The 20,931-nt window shown below is 30.6% G+C and overlaps 1 protein-coding gene across 1 annotated transcript in view; it reads right to left on the reverse strand.

Moving 5' to 3' along the window:
• chinmo (Chronologically inappropriate morphogenesis) overlaps positions 1-20,931 on the reverse strand; it is a 106,749-nt gene that overhangs the window by 11,913 nt on the left and 73,905 nt on the right. The window contains 1 exon segment of the mRNA XM_070107545.1: positions 6,316-7,924. Within this exon segment, the coding sequence (XP_069963646.1) occupies positions 6,316-6,433 (118 nt within the window). The 5' untranslated portion in view covers positions 6,434-7,924.

Below are 20,931 nucleotides of genomic sequence, written 5' to 3' on the forward strand. Positions count from 1 at the left end.
TTAAAAAAAAACAGGTTTATACAAATTTTTGAAAATTCTTATAATTTTAGTCCACATTTGATTTATAAAAATTTGGAAATAATTTATTTTTTTTCGAACTCTTTTCTATTTAATTAGCATTAAATATTGAGATTATACGCAAGCAAAGTCACGTTTAATTTTTGAAAATATTCATTATTTGTCTGGCTGTGAGTAGAAAATGAAAAAGCTTAATTTTCTTTATATTATAGTATATATGTACGTATATACACAGAAACATAACGGATATTTTGTACATATATGTACACATATATATATGCATGTTATTGTTGTATTTATATATATATTTTCCTCTATGAACGCATGCAATCAACAAGAAGTGTCCACCAAACTTTATGTTGCCTTAGGCGCTACAAATGTTCACATTTTTGGAAATTAAAAACTTTTCTTTTACAGTTAAGATATTTAAACGGACATGCGTTTTATATAGCATAGTTTATATTTGTATTTGCTTATTTAGTGAAAAACATTTTTAAACTGAGCTTTATTCGAAAATTAATAAAATTTAAAAAATTAAGTAGCAAAAATTAAATAATGAAAACTTTTAAATACATATAAAAATAAAAAAATTAAAACTAACTAAATGTAATACAAATTATTTCATAATAAAAAAATATATCAAATAATTAATTATAAACAAAATTATTGCATAATAAATAATATGGTATATCAACTAATAAAATATAAAAAAATTCCAATAATAAAAAATATTAGAGTAAAAAATTCTCTATTAAAAAACAAAAAAATATTTAAAGATTATATAAAAGAAAATAATTGAAAAAATTAATTTAAAATAAATAATAATTTAAAAAATTTAAATAATAAAAAAAAAAAAACAATTTAATAACAAAAAAAAAAACAATTTAATAATTAAAAAAAAAGTAATAATTTTTAAAGATTAAATAATAAAAAAAAAAATAATTAAATAATTATAAGAAAAAAAATTATATAATTATAAGAAAAATTAAGTTAAATAGTTAAAATAAAAAATAACTAAATATATATAAGAAAAAAAAAATTATATAATTATAAGAAGAATTAAATTAAATAAATAAAAAAAATTAAATTAAATAATAAAAAAATATTAAACTTAATTAAAAAAATTAAAATTAAAAATGTTTACTTCAAATAATTTCAATGTTTTGGTGCTTAAAAATTAAAACAGCATATTACCCTTTGGAAAGCGTTTTTTTTTTCTTTAAAATTTTAATATTTATAGTGATGATCTTATACTTACATATGTATGTATGTATGTTTGACCAAAAATTTGCAACCCTGACATTACGTTACTTTGATTTAAAAGTTTATGATTTTTTCAACTTTATTATTTTTTCAATTTTATGATTTTGACTTTTCTCTCTCCATTTACTATGGGCGACATTTCAATTTCGATTACATTGCCTGTGTACAAGTATGTGTGCTTGACAGCAATACTTACAATCCAAATAGCGCACCGTCCTTTACACATGCCTACTTATACAAAATTCATACTTATAATATACATACATACATATGTATTATAGACTCAACCCCTTTAGGCCCTCAAGCTGATTTTTTAATATTTAATTTTTTTTTCTGAACTGTCATGGGTGCTGTGCTACAAATATTTGCGCGTTGTGGTTGATTTGAAAATTCAAATATGCAAAGCCTAAGTCATATTTTGAGTGGAGTTTTTTTCCGATTTTACTATGGCTGCCCTTCAACGACTGAGGGTGAAATACAATGTCAACAGCTTTAATGGAAAACATTATTGTTGGAAATATTTATTTATGAGTATAATATTTATTATTCGTGTAAGTTTTAGTATTTATTTCTTAGTGATACCTTTCAAAGAATTTGAAGTCTCCATTGACATATATATTTATTAGAAGAGTTTCATCGGATCAACGCCTTTTCCCTTAATCAGAATACCCTATACAAGAAAGTAGTTCTTCTAAAACTAAAACTAAAACTTTTCTAATATAATTGTTTTTTCCACAAAAAAAAATTTTAATTCAATAAAATTTTTATTGAATTGAATTTCTTTTGGTTGACAAAAAAATATATTTTTTATCTAAAAATAACTAATTTTAGATATACACTATAAATTAATATCCACCTAAGCACCACCGCTTTATGTGCTAATCTTATTGACACTAATGCTCTACGAAGGCAACAGCTAGAATAAATACACTATATTATTTGAAATGTAATATCACTTAGATACAAACAAACATATGTACTTGTATATTTATGTGATTATTCGTCTACTCATTTTTAAGCTTTTTTCCTATCTTTTGACTAACAAGTGTTTGCTGTTGTAGCGAATTAAAACGCTTAAGAGCTTAAAGAGTTTAAGAATATGTTTGTAGCAAAACATACTTCAATAACACACTACAAACTATACACATATATGTATGTATATACATACAGTCAAAGTCATCTTTTTAAGGAAATACTACCAGCAGACACTAATACTAACAACACAATGAATATTCGTCGAACGAAGTTAAGTCAACAAGCACACATTTAAATATACAAACATATCCATAATGAAAGCAAGACAACGAAAAAGTAATAACAATAACAATAAAAAAAAAATCTAAATAATAATGTTGGCCTAACCTGACCTCAGACAACTTCCCTCAGACAATATTTAGTTATTGCTTATTTTATTTATACCGTTTGTGTACACCGGTACTCGCCTCAACGCCATCGACATGCCTAAAATGTTGCCGTTGTATTTGTATCATCTGCTATCACAAAAAAAAATGTACAAAAAAACACACAAAAATACATAAAAATCAACCGCTAAGTAGCTACGTGTTTGTTCATATACACGTACACACACGCATACATACGCATACACATATATATGCGAAATTGTTTGTTTATGTTTGACAACGTTACTTCTTGGTGTCGTCAATCTCTATTATTCGTACGCCAGCTCGAGCACTTGCATGCGCACGCACACATACATATATAACAAGTATGTGTGAGTATATTTAATAACCTTCATAAAATTGTAAGCCCGTCAAATAAAATAAACGCTTATGCACGTGATACATACATACATATATACATACATATATACACACATATATTATTTTATATATAATACATTTACATACATATGCATATATGTATATGTTTATGCGCTCACACAGTTATTAGTTAGACGACGGTATGCAGCAAATATAAAACGTAGCATATAAGCAGGCGCTTAAGAAAATACCATAATACTCGTGATTTAAAAAGTAAATATAATCGTACAAACTTATGTATGTTAATGTTACAGCGTCTAGTGCGTAATATCTTCAATGTTATGATGTGAAAATCGATGAAGGAAGTAAAAAGAAAATATGTACTGTATGTAGGTGCTGTATGAAGACTTTATTGAAATACTGTACATGCATATGTGTGTATTTATTCGTAAATATAACGATTTTTTTTAGTAAGCAGCTTTAAGTTGTGAAAGCACCACATGTAAGAAGTAAATAGTGAAATAACGTAAGCTTGAACACTAATTTATAGAGCGTATCGGCATTTATTGAATGTGGCGCAGTTGAGGGAACAATGAAAATCAAGTTGGAAGTTTGCATACTTTGCGATTGCATGTTTTTCCCCCAATTCGTTCGTTATGACGTTTATAATAAATAATTAAAAACGTTTGTAGAGTTTAATATTTCTGATACCCCAATGTTTTTGATTTATAAAAAATTAAAATTGAATTTGTAGAGTTAAAATTAAAAGTTAAAATAAAAATGATTTAAATAATAAAAAAATTAAAACTTTTACAAAAATACTTTTCGTAAATTCAATGTTTATGTACATATATTCCGATTGTTTTTTTTTATAGAATTTAAAAAAATTAAATAAATATGTATGAAAAAATGTAATAAAAACATATTTCAAATTCAAAATTAAAACAAAAATTAATAAAAAAAAATTAAAATTTTTCCAAAAATACCTTTCGTAAATTTAATATTTAAATTTTTTTTTTTTGCTTAAACTCAAAAATATAAAAAAATATGTGATTACAAAATTAAAAACAAAAATTAATTAGATAATTTAAAAATATTTATTTCAAAAAATATTTAATTTAAAAAATAAAATATTTTAAAAAAAATATCTTTTAATTCAAAAAATATTTAATTTAAAAATAAAATATTTAAAAATAAGTGATTTTGTGACTAAATATTTTTTAATAGAAAAAGAAGTGTTAAATTACTTAATTAAAAGAAAAATTAATAATAATTAAATTATTAAAAAAAAATTTTGTAATGAAAACAAGAAAAAACGTAAACGTGAAGGGTTACAAGTGCTTTTCTTATAGCCTAAAAAGGTATAACAAGACCTTTTTTGTTGATTTTGATCATTTGATAATTAAATTGTTTAACAAATTTTTTTTATAATAAAAATAAGAAAAACCGTTAACCCTTAATAGTCTAAAAAAGTATTAAAAACCTTTTTTTATTTATGATCGGTTTGATAAACAATTTGTTCGAAAATTGTAGCATTGTCTAGAACAATCATCTATGCCAAATTTCGTGAAGGTATCTATCAAATTAAAAAATGTTCCATACAGGGGTTTTAGTTTGCTCGATCAGTTTGCATGGCAGCTGAATGCTAAAGTGGTCCGATATTTGATAAATGAGTGGCTTCTTGAGAAGAAACGGACATGTGCAAAATTTCACATCGATACCACAAAATCTAAGGGACTAGCACGCGTATATACAGACGGATTGACTACTTCGACACAGCTCGTCACTCTGATCACTTATGTTCATATATATACTCTTTATAGGCTCCCCGACGTTGTTCAGGGTATAAAAATAAAATATTACAATCTTTGAAACTAAATTAAATGAGTTTGGATTTTTTTGAATATTTTTAGAGACAATTTCCATAACCATAGAGAAAGAATTAATGATTATAAAATAGGTTGGAAAAAAACTTCTTACAGAACACTGTATTTCAAATATCTAGCTATATGTATATATATACCATATACTCGTATAACTACACAAAAGAACATCCCAGCATACCTCGAAAAAAGGTAACTTGAATACTTGGAGTTAAGCGCCAGTTTTTAATTCTCAAACAAATCAAAAACTATCACTCTTTTTTTTATTTATTGAATGTGTATGCATGTATGTATATATGTATGTATGTGTGTCGTCACTATTCTTCCGAATAAGTAAAGGAATGTGGTACTTTGAAGCTTATTTATTAGTTTTGTTACTGCTTTCAATGCTCGCTTGAAAAACAACGAAAAGATAGTAGGATAGCATGATTTGTGTGTGCCGATTGTTTTGAAATTTTAAAATGGGAATTTTTTATACATATGTATGTATGTATATACCTATATAATTATGTACACTTGTTTGATTGTTTTGTTTGCTCACTTCTGCGCGAATTTTTTTGGCGTGTTTGGCGGTGTTTTGTTTTGTTTGCTTGCTTCGCACGTTTTCTATTCTGATTTCGCTTTTAAATGAATGAATTAGAAACTCCACGAAAAGTGACTCACAATGGTGATGAATGAAATGGCATACATATGTATGTACTTATGTATATACAAACGTATGTACACCTTTTATTTGAGTTTTTTAATAAGTAAGTATTTGGGTATAAAATGGCTTAAGGTATAATTTTTGGAAAAAATTTGGGCGTTAAGAGAATTTAAACTTTTTTAAACTGAGTCTTCGATACGCTATTTCTCAGCTCGCTATGTTTGAGCTCTGCTTACTTGTCAAAATATTTATGTATTGAATTATGTCAATCGTTTTGATTTATACTAGTTGTTTGTTACTCTTAAAATGCTATATCAACTAGCTTTTTTATATCTCTATATGATTATACCACTCTCTTTGCTTTATACTAGTTATTTGTTCGATTCGCCTCGCTCCAAATTTCGGCGAAACGAAAATAATTATGGTTTATCAATGTTTAAATGGTATAACCATTTGCTTTCATATCTTCATATGATTATGCCACTCTCTTTTATTTATACCAAATATTTTTTCGCTTCGTCTCGCCCGAAAGTTCGGTTCAACAAAAATAGCTATAGTTTACTGGAAAAACCTAAAAGTTTGTCACCAAAAATGTGAGAAGTCTCTCTCAAATATATATCGGAGCCGAAATTCTTCCAGGAAAAATTTTTGCGCAATTTTTTAAAAATCATTTTCAAATATTCTATGCTAAAGAAATATATATTTTAATTTTTTTTAAAACTAATTTCAAATACTTTATCTTCTAAATAATAAAATATATTTTAAAGCTTTTCTTCACACTCACCATCACACGATAACGTCACATCCGCCAATACGTCCGATTTGAATAGATTTGAGAATGTTATGGCCAAATTGGACGAGTAACTGTTCCATTTTAAACAAAATTGTTGTTGCGGATCCATTTTGTATTATTTTAAGTAGTAGTGATTAATATTATTAATTAAAAAGTAAACGCTTAATTTGATGAAGAATCTTTTTACAGCACTAACAACGCTTCAAAATTAAACGCGAATGTTGTTGTTGCAAGTAATCGAAACGAAACAATAAAACTAAGTAATTTAACGCTAAGCACGTAGTTATATGTATATGTGTATTTGTAAAAACAGCCAAATGTTTGTGTTTAGCCCGAAAATGAGGAGCTAATTGATGTCCAGCAGCCAAAGCGGCAATTAATTGCCACTAAAATTTCGACACTATTTCCAAAATGTTAAGTGTGCCGCTGAGCTGGTTCAAGCCATGCGCATGCGTAGCTTGTTATTTTGTTGACTTTGAGGATGCTTTGCTCCGTTTGTTTAGTTTTGTTTTTTCTTTGTTTTTCTTGCCAAAAATAATTGCTTTCAACACTTTTCCTCAGTGTTTGTTTTTTTTTTTTTTGTTTGTTGCTTGCCAAAAATGTGTGTTTTCTTCTTTGCTTTGCTGAATTTTCTGCGTCTCTTTCAAACCTGCCTTAACAGCTGCGCGGCGTTTGCTAAACTCAATGACATGCGCAATAGGTGCGTCAGTAACGGCATAGGCTTTAACGGCGTATTATTGCGCCTGTATTTCGCGTTCGTCACCGCAACTGTATCCGTATCCGTTTTTCTCGCAAACGGCGTCGTCGTCGGCGTCAGTGCCGCCACTGAGTTGTTGTTCAACGTCGTTGAATTGCTGCAGTCGATGCTTTTCGTTAATGCTATTCTAGCGCTTTCGTCGTTTAACGTACGCGTCGTTGTTGTTACGCTCGTAGAACTATGTCTCGTATGGCGTAAGCTGCTCGTTTGTTGCTCGTACGAGGAGTTAACTTCGCCAACTGTCACTGCCACTTGCACTTGCCCTTGCTTTTGCTTCAAATTATACTCTTGCGTCTGCGTTTGCGCTTGCGCTTGCCTTCGTGTTGCTACGTTACGTGCACTTTGTTGTTGTTGTTGTTGTTGTTTCTTTACTGCCACAAAGCAATCCGAATAAATGTTGCCAAAATGAAAATTTCGATAATTTTTTTGCTGCATAAAGTCTATGCGTCGTTGTTTAAGTTCTCTGAAGAATTTCTGATAATGCCAAAGGGAATTTTCCAATTTTGTTGATTTTCTGCTTTTGGGCGTTCTTCGCATTTAACTGGCTTGTAGTGCTGGCGTGCGCGCTACACCAAAATGCGCTGCTGCTGCTGCTTGTGCTCCTCTTCAACCGCTTGCGCACTACAAATGCGAACGTACTACGCAATTTATTCTTTGACACGTGTGCTGTGCGCCTGCGCAATAGCAAAGGTTGAGTCGCTGTGCTCCTTCCTTTACTGGCTTCCTTTGTTCTATGCGTGCGTTGTTGCTGCTGCTGCTCGCACACACACACGTACTCGTGGTCTTAATGACGCGACAATTTTTCGTCGGGAATTCTTCTATCCAAACGCGCACGGCGAAAAGCTGCAATGAAAATGAAACGTAGAAAATCATTAATGCAAATTGAAAGCATAAAATTCATTTCATATGAGCATTGTGTGAAACGCATAGACTGCTTAGTGTGCTTAGTGTAGCTGCCAAGCAGGCGTAATTCAATTAGAAAAGTGCATTTTCCAAAACAAAAAAAAATTCAAAAACAAAAAAAAAAATTCAAAAAAAACATAAACTAATACGCAGAGGCCAAAGTGTTTTATTTTGAAATTTATTTTTGTGAAGTTAGGTCTTTACAAACAGCGAAGAAGATTTTTATCTACATATGCATATGTATTTTGGATGTCCTAAAAACTGTGTGTTCGCGTGCTTGGTCGGTAAAAATACGTGTCAATTCGGTTAACATGAAACCGATTGTCATGGTAATTGTAGAGCCAAGACCTAGAGACTATATCATGCTCTGACTAAAAGCATTAGCTGGAGTTTACAGTTATTTTTATATAAGTATAGTCTTAAATGGGTGATCTTTGTCAATTCAACTGCAAAGCTCTGTATTTCATCAATTATTAAATCCAACTTTTTTGTGAAATTAATGTCCAGTAAACTCTTTCTATAATGGTTTAATGAAGCTTTTAGCAACCTTAAAAGTGTATTTTAAAGATTTGTATAAACTTGAATTTGGAACGTCTTGAGATTTCCATTGCTCTTATGCAAACTGTTCACCTCTCTCATAGTTAATGAGCGATTTTGCTCTTTCAAATGTAGATTTCAATTTCAACGGATTTCTCTTTGTGTGAAACCTAAAACTAAACATTCTCTCTAGAAGATATAGTCTATACAATAGCCTACGGTCAAAAAACTCAAAAATTTACCAAATGGCCACGTTTAAAAAAAAGTGGAATTGTATCCAAAATTTTGTTAGTTTTTGGTTTACCACAATTTGATTCTGAAACAGTTCAAACAATTGGTAGGCCATTGTATGGAGTACGATATACAGAACATGGAGAGCTGAATTGAGCGGCTACACTTTAAAAACCTGTAACTCAAAAAATATTTAAAATACTTATTTCAAATTTTACTATGCTATATGTAGCCTATTGAAATTAGCAAAAATAAAAATAAAAAGTTAAAAAAATAAATATAAAAAATAAAAATAAAAGTTAAAAAAAATATATATAAAAATTAAAAAAAAAGTGAAAAAAAATATAAAAAATAAAAAAATAAAAAATAAGAAAATCAATAAGGAAAAAAAAAGAAATTAAAAAAAAGATATTAAAAAAATATATAAAAAAATTTTTTAAAATAAATAAAAAAATAAATAAAAAAATAAAAAACAAATTGTTTTGTTAAAAAAAAAAATTTTGTCAAAATTTCACCAAAGTTCTCATCAAAATATTTACCACATTACTAAGCTCATATCAAGCCCTTTTGGCGATACTTAGTATTCTACCTAACCGCTGTATCCATTCTATAAATAGCTATTCTACTCTAGTTGTATATTAGCCTTACTATCAAGACAACCTTACTTTGTTCGCAGCTTTACATAAATCACCATACCGTTGTTTAAAAAATTTTCTGCATATAAATTATGCTCTGCTCTCTCGCTCGATCTGACCCTGCATAGTTTTTTGCTTGTTATTTATATATATTTTATACAGAATTTGATAATTACGAATACAAAAACAATAACAAATTCAATATCTTAATGTTATTTTGAGTGAATGCAATCTGAGGTCAACGCTGTTAACTTGGGATTCTGAGAAAAATTAAAGTGTTAATGCATATTGAGTACATATAGGTACATACACACATACACACATACATATGTCTGTCTATATTGTCTATAAGCGCAATTTGCATGTTTACTTAATAAATTCTGGAAATGCAAAAATATTTATTTACACACACTTATGCACTTGTAGCTATTACAGTTATTTGTATTGGCTAGTGTGACAAAGTGTTGAAATAATAAAATTCGAGATTTTATTTCAACGCCACGCAATTGTCTTAAACTCGTTAAACAACAATAAATGGCGGCAAATTTGAAATATTCTATATGATTTATACGCGCAATGGCGTTGGCAAACAATTAAAGTGAATTTATTTATGAATTTATGCTTCACTCGCGCGCACTCTCGCTTAGTTTTGAGCTGCGCTTCGCATTGCAGTGATGGCATGAGAGCAGTTCTGTTGGCTCTTTTTCTGTTTGAATAATATTATTTATATTTGCGCATTGTTTGGTTTTGAATTTATTTACGTTTAATGCTTGTGTTGACATTTAGCTTGATGCAAAATTTATTATTAGAAATGAAAATTGATAAAAAAAATAGGTTTCTTAATCAATACAAAAGCTGAACTGGTTGTTGGGTCAAACTAGTTACAAATAAATAGAACAAAATTTTTAAGTTTTTAATTTTGTAATTTTGCAAATATTTGTTTATTTTTATTTATCGCATTATTATATATTATTATTAAGCTATTTTGATCTCGCTTGCTAAATATCAAATACATACATATAAGACACTTAACAAGTAAATCGCCAAATGGGATACCCATCTCAGTTTTCTGAATTTAAAATTCTTAAAAATATGCTATTAAAATTTAATAAATATTTTAATAAATAGTTCAACTAAATATTTAAAAACAAAATGTTTAGTATTTTGCAGTTGTATTTAAATTCAGATTTTCTATACTCCAGTATATAATCTTAGGACTAGCTTGGTCGTTGTTATTGATATAATCGAGTGCAACTCCATATTAAGCTTTCAAGACGATTTAGCTCTCAATGTTTAATTAAGTGGTTATTATATTCACTTGTGAATCACAAATATTAATTTTTTTTTACTTATATGTATATCGAAGTGACACATGTACATATGTATATGTATTCGCGAATATTCTACGAAAATTTTAAGTGGCTCCTTATTTGCCGGATTTCGGAGATATGAGCGTATTTGTAAGAATTCTTTATTTTGGTATAATCGGCTCTCAAAACAAACGCTGTTTTCAGAGTCGTTGATGAAAATTTCTTCGAAATGGCTGGACCGATCTATCTACTTAGTTACAATACATTTGTCGGCTATTGGCCGAAGCAATAAGTTTTTGGTTAATAATTTAAATTTTTTAAGCCACTTTGAAGTGTAAATTTTTTTTATAAAAATCGAAGTTTTTTTTTTAAATTTGGCTTTTGTCAAAAAAATCAAAATTTTGACTAATCCTTTGATTTCTTTCCTTTCCCTGTATTCATCTATTGTAATAATAATTTTTTTTTGTTTTTGGATTTAAGATAATTTTAAACAGAAAAAACTTCCCCACCGTCAGGAAAAATGTTTGTATGTGCTTCTGGAGATCAGCTACAGAAACAAGGTAAACCAAAATTTTTCAAAGTGAATTGCCGATTATTAAAGTGCATCAAATTCTGTACAAATCTGCATTTTTATTTATTTATTAAATAAAATTACTTTTCAAAAAAAAAAAAAACAATGCGACACGCGTCTTTACTCATTTTCAAGTAGATATACCCCCTTATCTTATAATTATTTTGAAGAAGTACACAAAATTAAAGCTGAAGAAGTGTTGAAAAGAAATAGTGTGATCCAAAAATTATAATTAAATTTTTTTATATAACAATGTTCGATAAATTTTGCACTCCATACCTTTCAAAAATTGTTAAAATTTAAATAAGTAAAAAAAAAACGGTATTAAATTTGATACCATCATCTAATTCTTGAGGGAAGTTTCTGATCAAAACTAATAAGATAATATTTAAAATGTCGAAACTACAAAATGCGCTCCATATTTGATAATATAGTTAACAATTAATATTGGGGTGTCAAATGTTTATTGCATAATTTTTTTAATATCGAAAATAGCTAAGCATTAGCTGCTTACGTGATGTATACGCGAATATGTAAGTATGTAAATAAAAAAAAAGTAGAAAAAATCTAAAATTGCTGTTTTTGGCGTTGGAGTAATTTGAGCTATTTTTTTTTTGTTTTTGTATACATACATATATTTTTATTATAATTATATTATAACTATAACAGTTATTCCTCGATAAGTTTCTTAAAATTTCAATAGAGTATCCTATACAACGATTTATTAGCGCAATAATTATTTAAAAAAATTTCATCTCCCCTAAATCACCCTGTACTGAAGTAGAAATTCTCCGCATTATTCCTATCACTTGCACACTCAATATAAAAACTGCAACAACTTCCAATTCGATACACCGCATTCGAATGACTACACTTGGCACACATCAAGCTATGAATTACGAATTTGAGAATTTGCTTTCTAATGATTGAACAAATTCGCGGAAACGCATCCGCAACATGCCACTCGTCCCTGCGCACGCCTCTCAAACCGAAAAGTTTGAATTCAACTTCAATTTCAGCCGCAATAGAGCGCAAGCGTCATCGGAACCGCACGCTTGCACAGGTATGCAACATGGCATAATAACAACAACAAAAGCAACAGCGTTGGCAATAAAAGCAACAGTAAAAAGCATTTGAATGGAGTCACCTGCAATTTCCTGGAATTGCGGCGCGATGGAGCATAGAGCATCGCAACATAAGCTGCTCTAAGTTGCGTGCATGCCCCAAAAAGAAGTGGATCAAAAGCAAACAACAAAAAAACAAACTCGAGATGCTGCAAAAAATTGTCAAGGTTAAAGCGCATCGCAAGCAATTTAATTTAAACCAAAAGCATTAGGCAATAGCACTAATACAACAACAACGGTTACTTTTTCGCCCTAAAGTCAACGCGTTGTTGTTATTGGTTTACGATGCCAACGTCAGTGTTGCTGCTGCTGCTGTGAATGCAACTGCTGTTCGGCCACACTTTTTCAAAAGCTTTTTTACTTGTTTTTATTTACCATATATGCGTAGGTTTTTTTTTCTGACATCTGCACACATGCGCATATTTATTTTTGTTTTGCCTCCAGTCTTCTTTTGCTTGTGTTTTGCTCGTTGCGGCGGCTTTTTGTTTAGATCCACACGCTGCGCTTCTCAGCGTTTCTCCACTCTTCCTTTTTTTATGCGCTCAACTCGAGGCGTTTCCAGGAATTAAATCGAATATCTCTACGACTTTGCAGCTGAAGCGTAGATTTCGCTTTTATTTGGGTTTTCAGTTTCAACATGTTGCCGCTGCGTCCACGCATAGTTGCTGCTAGCAAATGCGCTCGATTAATTGCTAATAAATTTTGCACACGGAAATGCCTAATACGTACATATGTATGTACTTGTATGTATATGCAGATGTATTTGTTGCCCCCCGCCCCAGTATGTTTTTGGAGGCTGCATTGAAAGCGCGCATGCGTCTGTGTCTGTGTTGTATAAAAGATACATTGCTGCTTAGCTTGCTGTGTGCAATTTGTCAGCAATAAATTTTCAAACGGCCAAAGGATAGAATTACAACTGTTTGGAAGCATTGCCTCATTGGACAGTGGGGGTGCAATGGATGTGATGCATAATAGCCGGACTAAAATCCTCCGGTTATGTCTAAAATTGTCTAAGTTAGGAGAATACTGTAGTGTGTATTTATACCCTGAATTTCTTATGAAGTTAGTAACACGTCGGATACACTATAATGAATATTTATAAATGACCAGCCTATTTGCCTCTTTGTGTATAGTTACTTAGTTTTTGAGATATCGCTCTGAAATTTTGCACATGCTCTTTTCTCTCACAAAAGCTGCTCATTTATCGGTACGACCGATATCGCACCACCATTGCATATAGCTGTCATACAAGTTGGCCGATGAAAACCGAGTCCTTGTAGGCAAAACTATTTTATTTTACAAGATATGTTCACGAAATTTGGCACAGTTTATGAGCTAAAGCAAACATACATTCTCTGAAAAAACTGTTCAGATTGGTTCATTATAGCATATCTTGACTTATAAAGTAGGTTGCGCAGGCATATGCACAGCCACACATATGCAATTATATGTACTTCCTCATATAGTTATATTATATGAATAAATATATATTTAAATGTGTCTAAGTACGCACGAGTTTTTCGCGTGTATATCATACGAGTAATCTTTAATGTTGTTATGTAATTTCATCTATGTACTAGTATACATTTTTGTTGCTTTGCAAATACACTTTCCGAAAAGGATCAGCTCTGCTATTTTCTCACCCCAATTTAAAAGTATAACCTCAGTTTTGCGACGCTGTCTTATTGTTAACATTTTATTTTATGTATACATACATATGCACATATTTAATACTTATATATGCAACTATACATATACATATGTATGTAAGTATATAGTAATATAGATCAGTTATATTTCTTCTTGGTGTATTTCCTGTATTGTCTTTTCTTTTTTATTGTCTAGCAGTAAATCAACAACTGCGCCGTGGAGATCCCAGTTGCAACAGGGTGCTTTCAGCATATTTTCCATATAAAGGATATGAAAGAATAGTAAACACAACTGAATCACAGAAATGTGCGCAGAAAGCTTTTGATGACATATCATTACAATCATTGTTTGCATTACTCTTTATTTTTCTGCTTTTGTAAATATGAATTCCTTATGAATTTGGCCTTATTCATACATACATATGTACTCTTTTTATCCCGTACAATTTTGATACGGCGCTGTAACGTGAAACTACCAGGATTTTTGTTAAAACAAAGCATACACATAACCTAATTAAAGACACGTTTTTATCTCCCCAATAAGCTGCTTATTTGACAAAACCGTCGATATCGGCTCACTATAGCATATAGCTGTCATACAAAACGAACGATCAAAATTAAGCTTTTGTATGGAATACTTTTTTATTTAACAAGATATCCGCACGAAATTTAGCATAGAATATTGTCCAAGCCAATGGTACAATCTACCAATAAATTTTTCAAATCGGACTACTATAGCATATAGCTGCCATACAAACCAAACGATCAAAATCAAGTATGTGTATGGAAACTTTTTTATTCGTGAAACATATTCTAGCTTTGTAGCAACCACAGTTAACGATTTTTCATGTTTTATTTAATATTCACAATATTTCTTTCTAAATATAGTTATATTTTTGTTTATAAGCAATTACAATGATTTTTATTTTATTTTATTTTTTTCAGTGCGACGTTTGCGTTAAAACACAGAAAAATTCGTTTAGTTAATTATCGATAGGTAAGTCGGCTCTAAATTTAATATAAAATCATAAATTAGTAAGCCAAAATAATTTTTTGCGCTCACAGTACTGTAAAAGTAATTTAACTAAGAGCAGAATTGTGTCGTATGTTGTTTTTGTGTTCCTTATAGAAAATATTTGTATATGTCTGTTTGTATTATTTCCACTCTACATTTATCATCTACACAAAATTTGCTTAATTATTTGAAATATGTTAGCTTCTTTAATTGATTTTTCGCCTAAAATTAGGCAATATCATATTGTTTGTTTGGCAAAAATACTAATTTATTATTCATCAAATGCATTTATGTATATTTTTAGAAGTAGCGCCCCAAATGTAGGCAATGTTTGTTGGCTAAAAATTTAATATATATCTTATATCTGCTACTTCGACCGAATAAACTTCTAATTTAAAACGGTTATGCAACACCATCCTAAATGTAGGCAATGTTTTTTGCACAAAATAGTCAAAATTAAAAAAACAAGCGTGGCATTAGGCGTATTTTTATCAAGTTTTCTAAATTCTTATTAAAATTTTTGTATGAAATTTTCTTAAATGTTGAATTAAAAGTATAATAAAAAAAATTTTATTAATAAAATAAAAAAAAATTAATTTATTACAAATAAAAATAAAAATTTTATTAATAATAATAAAAAAAAATTAATTTATTACAAATAAAAATAAAATTTTTATTAATAATAAAAAAAAAATCAGTTATTACAAATAAAAATTAAAATTTTATTAATAATAATAAAAAAAAAATTAATTTATTACAAATAAAAATAAAAATTTAATTAACATAATTTGAGTTAAAAAAATTTCATTAAAAAAAATTAAACCAAAAATTTTTAGGGAATAATACTTAACCATATTTTAATGAAGGTTTTATTTATGCCTCTAAAGTTTTGTATTTTCTCGCTTTTGCTCCTAAAAGTTAGCAAAAAAGTAAAAAAAATATTTATAATTTCTCCTAACATAAATGAAAAACTTTTTTGTATGTTGAATGTATATGTGTACATGCGCGTCAAAAAATTGTAAAACATCATAAATTTAAACTGAAAACTGCTCATTTTCGCTTTCAACGCGACACTTAGCCCAGCAGCATTAGCAAGGAAATTGTGACAATTTCTTATTCACCTCTCCTGACATTCGCTTTTTTCGCTTATCACACATTTTTGAGCATTTTTATGCGCACAACACATCGGGGAATGCATTGTCACGACAATTGTGCCACTTAGTAGATATGTAGGAGTGTAGAAATATATATACCAGTGTGTGTGTGTGTGTGTGTGTGTGTGTTCCCACACTGAAAATTGTGAAAAGCTAGGTTAGCAAATCGCAAAAATATATATATATTATAGAGATATGTATGTGTGACAGTTGCTATGCAACAACTTGAAAACGGTTTGGGGGGAAGAAATTGACTGGCGAACTGAACCGAAAAGAATGTAAGCGCAGAAGGTTTCTTAAAAACCGCAAAACATTGCAACGCAAGTGTGTCACCGCCCAACGAGAGCGTTGAAAAGGAAATAACTTTCACTTACGGCTGCAAACGAGATTTCTAAGAAAATAATATACATATATACAGATGTATGTAAATATCTATTTATATGTACATACATATGTATATATGAAAAGTATGTTTCGGCGCTCCCGTTCGCATCAGTGGCAGGTTAGAGGCACGTCAGAGGGTGTGGCAGCGGGTAGGACTCGTAAATGAGAGGAAAAACTTCAACGAAACACTTTTCAACTGCTTGACAGCGCACACATTTCTTAGAAACATTTTGCCGCACACATTTTATTTCTATTTTCACTTGCAGCTGCTGTTTAACTTTCACTACACGTTGCACGCGGCGGCGGCGGCGGCCAGCGAAACAGCAAATTGACAGCAGCGCAAATTTTGCTGTGACAGTGACAGGCTGTCAGGAGATTGGGGAGACATCTAGCGGAATGGGTAGTGCGTAAAAGGGAGAGAGAAAGAAAGAAAGAGAGAGAGAGAGAGTGAGAGTGAGCAAGTGGGGTAGTGGGTGGTCACCACAACTAAGCGCCACAAAAGACGAGCGCGTGCATGCAGCGTCTAGGGAGTTGCGGTAGCAGCAACACGCACACACACCTATACAAGCACATATTTACACTACTAAGTTGCTGGTAGATACATTTTCCAGCGTAAAACTTTTCATGACTTCCACTGCAATTCAGAGATACAGAATTTTCAGCCACAATGCACAAGTGGCGCAAACGTAGCGACATCTAGTTGAAAGCGCTGCCGAGGGGTTGTGGTGTTCTATTGGTTGCTTCTTTTTGTTTTTGTTTTTGCCTAGCTAACGCAGTGCTGCTGTATATCCGGCCGGATGCTCGTGGGCCCTCATACTTCATGGCGTATGCACGATGTGTGTTTGTATGTATGTATGTGTATGTATGTGTATGCGTGTGCATGAGTGTAAGAGTGGTGAAGCTGCAGGTAGCGTCGTTGTAAAAGTGCTGTGGCATGATGTTAAATTCACAAACTTTTTCGCTATAAAAACTTTTACGGCGGCTTTTGCTGCTGCTGCTGCATTAAATTTGTTGTAGATAAACGAAAGTGAACGCAAACTTTTGAGTTGGAAGTGAACTTTTAAGAACGAATTTGTACTTGTGTTTTCTTGTTGCTGTTGTTGTTGTTGTTAAACTTATTTTGAGCAAAATTTAGTTCTAAACAGTTATCTGGCCGCTTCGCTGGAGATTTATACATGCATTTGTTATGCCAACAATTTGTTGTTGTTGCGAAAAGCTGTCAACTCATTTATATATTATATATTGAAAGTGAAAATACAAAAAGTAGTTGCTGGTCTTGTTTGTTAAAAGTTTTCCAGAAGAGTAGTAGTAGTATGCACACACAAACTCTAACACAAACTGATTGGCCTGCGCGTAAATCTTTATGGCTTCATTAAGTATTTAGTTGGCTTGTGTGGAATTTTCGATTATTGAAAAAATAATTTTAATGGTACATAGCATGCAATATTTTCAAGTGTTTAATTAAACATCTTAAAAAGTTTGAAATGCTACTATATGTGTTTTTTATATAAATGTTGCACACTTTTAGGCGTTTTAAAATTGATAAATGTATAATGCATAGAAATACAAATGTGTGTAGTTACAGCAATTTTTGACAGTTGCAAAATTTTATAAAAAAATATAATTACAAGATTAGCTGCCATCGTGAGGCGGAAATAAAAAAAAAAAAAAAAAAAGAAAAAAACGTTAACTTCTTGCTTTTTTGAAGCTATAATACCCTGCCAATAGCATTTTCTATAGCATAAAAGGATACAAAAAATCTTTATCTTGATTTTAATCGTTTCGTTTATATGGCCGCTATATGCCATAGTGGGCCGATTCGAATTTCAATTTATTTGGTGATTATAGAGCTGCCTTAGACAATAATCTGATCTAAATTTTGTGAACATATCTTGTCAAATTAAAAAGTTTTTCATATAAGGAAGGCAGCTATGTGCTATAGTTGTCCGATCTGAACAATTCATTCGGAGATTGTAGCGATAACTTGGGTAATAATGTATGCTGAATTCCGTGTACATATCTTGTCAAATTACAAAGTTTTTCATACAAGGGCTTCAGTATGATCGGTGATATAGTTATCAGATATTTGCGGTTCCAACACAAGAACAGCTTCTTGAAGGGATAAGAATGTGCCCAAAATTTCAGATCAATGCCTCAAAAACTGATGGATTAGTTCGGGTATATATAGACCGATATACAAAAAGATAGACGGACATCGCTAAGTTGACTCAATTCGTCACGCTGAACATTACACCTTATTGGGTCTGCGAAGTTTTCTTCTTTTCGATTATTAATAATACTTCAAAGAGATTAACTCAATATTATTGTCATACAAATTCCTTTCCTTTTGTGACTTTTAGACAACAACAAAATTATGTAAATTTTGTTAATAAGAGGTCAACCAACTCTTCTTGAATGCGGTCAGAAATGCAACAACCCCAAATTATAGATATGCTTGTATATTTAATATTTTAACATATTTCTTCATTTGCACAGTTATTAGTCGTCACCAAGTCAAGAATAAGGTATATCTTCACACACAATCACACAAACATCATGTACACTTGCAATGCCATCAACTGCACTACCTACTATCTCACTTAAACCACCACAACTACAAACAAAAATGACTTGTAAATTGCATATACTTGCACATATGTATGTAGATATCATTAACCAAATCTCAAAGTTGTAACACAACTACAACAAAAACGACGCGCTTAACTGCTTAATACTCTTCAACTCATGTGCAACGAAGTGTGAAGCCAGCAATGCTCTTGTTTGTTAAAAATTTGACTAGAATGACAAGAACTATTTACATACACACATATACAAGTGCACATGAGAAACAACGGTAAAACAATGCACAAACAATGTATCGTAGATGGCAGTTAAAACAAAAAACAACACACACACATATATATAAGCGAGCGAATGCACGCCTTAGATGACATGCATTTTAACACAAAAATTCTCAACCGGATGACTAGCTGACGTTGTCTCAGAAATTTAGGCTGAAAATTAGTTACTCGCATTATGTGTATGCATGCAGTAAAATTAGTTGTTTCCATAGTTTAATTATCAGTGAGAAGTGTAGAAGCGCAAAGGTGGAAGAAAATGACACGATTATGCATTTGTTTTTCACACGCATACAACAACGCATTTTGTAGCGGATAAGTAGGTACATATACACTATAAATACATACATACATACATGCTTCTGTGCATAGCTTGGAACCATGACTCTTCTGTTCACAATCACATTTATAATTACCTTCAATTACATGCGTGGCATCGTGTAATCACCAAAAATTATTTGTGTGTTTTTTTTTTACAAATTTGAACATTTTTCGAGTCTTTGAGACTGTTGTTGGTTCAATCACGTATTCGATTGTGGTTACATATTATACATATGTTAAAGGGTGCATGCTCTCATGATAGCGAAAAATTTTTAGTCGAACTGAAGGCTCTATAACAAAACAAATTTTAGGATTTTGAATCTCAAAAACCTTTGCTTTATTTACTCTCTGCACATATCAACTCTTTTTAAGAGCTTTCGGCCTGGTTTAATGTATTGATATATATGTATATACATACATAGTATTTTTTTTAACTCCGGTTGCAGCTTTGTGAAATTGATGGCCGATGAATTTGGTTGGATATGAAGTTGGCTTTGACCTCATATCAGCTATAGATCGAATTTATGCTTCGACAATCTTGGCTTAAGTTTTATAGAAGCTTAGTTAGCATCCTGTTTTTGTTAGTACAAAAAATATTAACTTAAACTTTCCTGGCATATTTCGCTTCTGAGGTTGTGTACTTAATATTACACTACTAAATTATTTGCGCATATTGTTAACGGTTTAAAAATTTGAAAAAAAAAATTATAATTGAGTTTAGAAACTGTATCTTGAATGCGTTTTGCTATCCTATAACTAAATAAAAGTTTGCTAAATAACAAACTCTTGGGAAAAATCATGCTTAATTAAACAATATGAAAAGATTTTATTGAAGAAATTCTTGGTTGCTTTTTATGACTTTTTATCCTCTTTTGAGTTGCATTATCTTACATATTCTCAAATGCCTTTATATCGACCAAGCTGATTTTTCTTTTCTGCTGCAAGAAACTTGTCTCAAATTCTTAAGAAACAAGTAAGGAAGGGCTAAGTTCGGATGTAACCGAACATTTTATACTCTCTCAAAGTCAAATGGTATACTCGTTTGAGATTTCTTTGTGGATTGACTGATATTTTCGGTAGAAGGTCAACTATAGGCACTGGGGTCCACATATTTAGTACTTAGGGGTTTGAACAGTTTTGGTTCGATTTAGACAATTT

The sequence above is a fragment of the Bactrocera oleae genome, chromosome 3 (assembly GCF_042242935.1).
Source record: "Bactrocera oleae isolate idBacOlea1 chromosome 3, idBacOlea1, whole genome shotgun sequence".
NCBI classification, from domain to species: domain Eukaryota; kingdom Metazoa; phylum Arthropoda; class Insecta; order Diptera; family Tephritidae; genus Bactrocera; species Bactrocera oleae.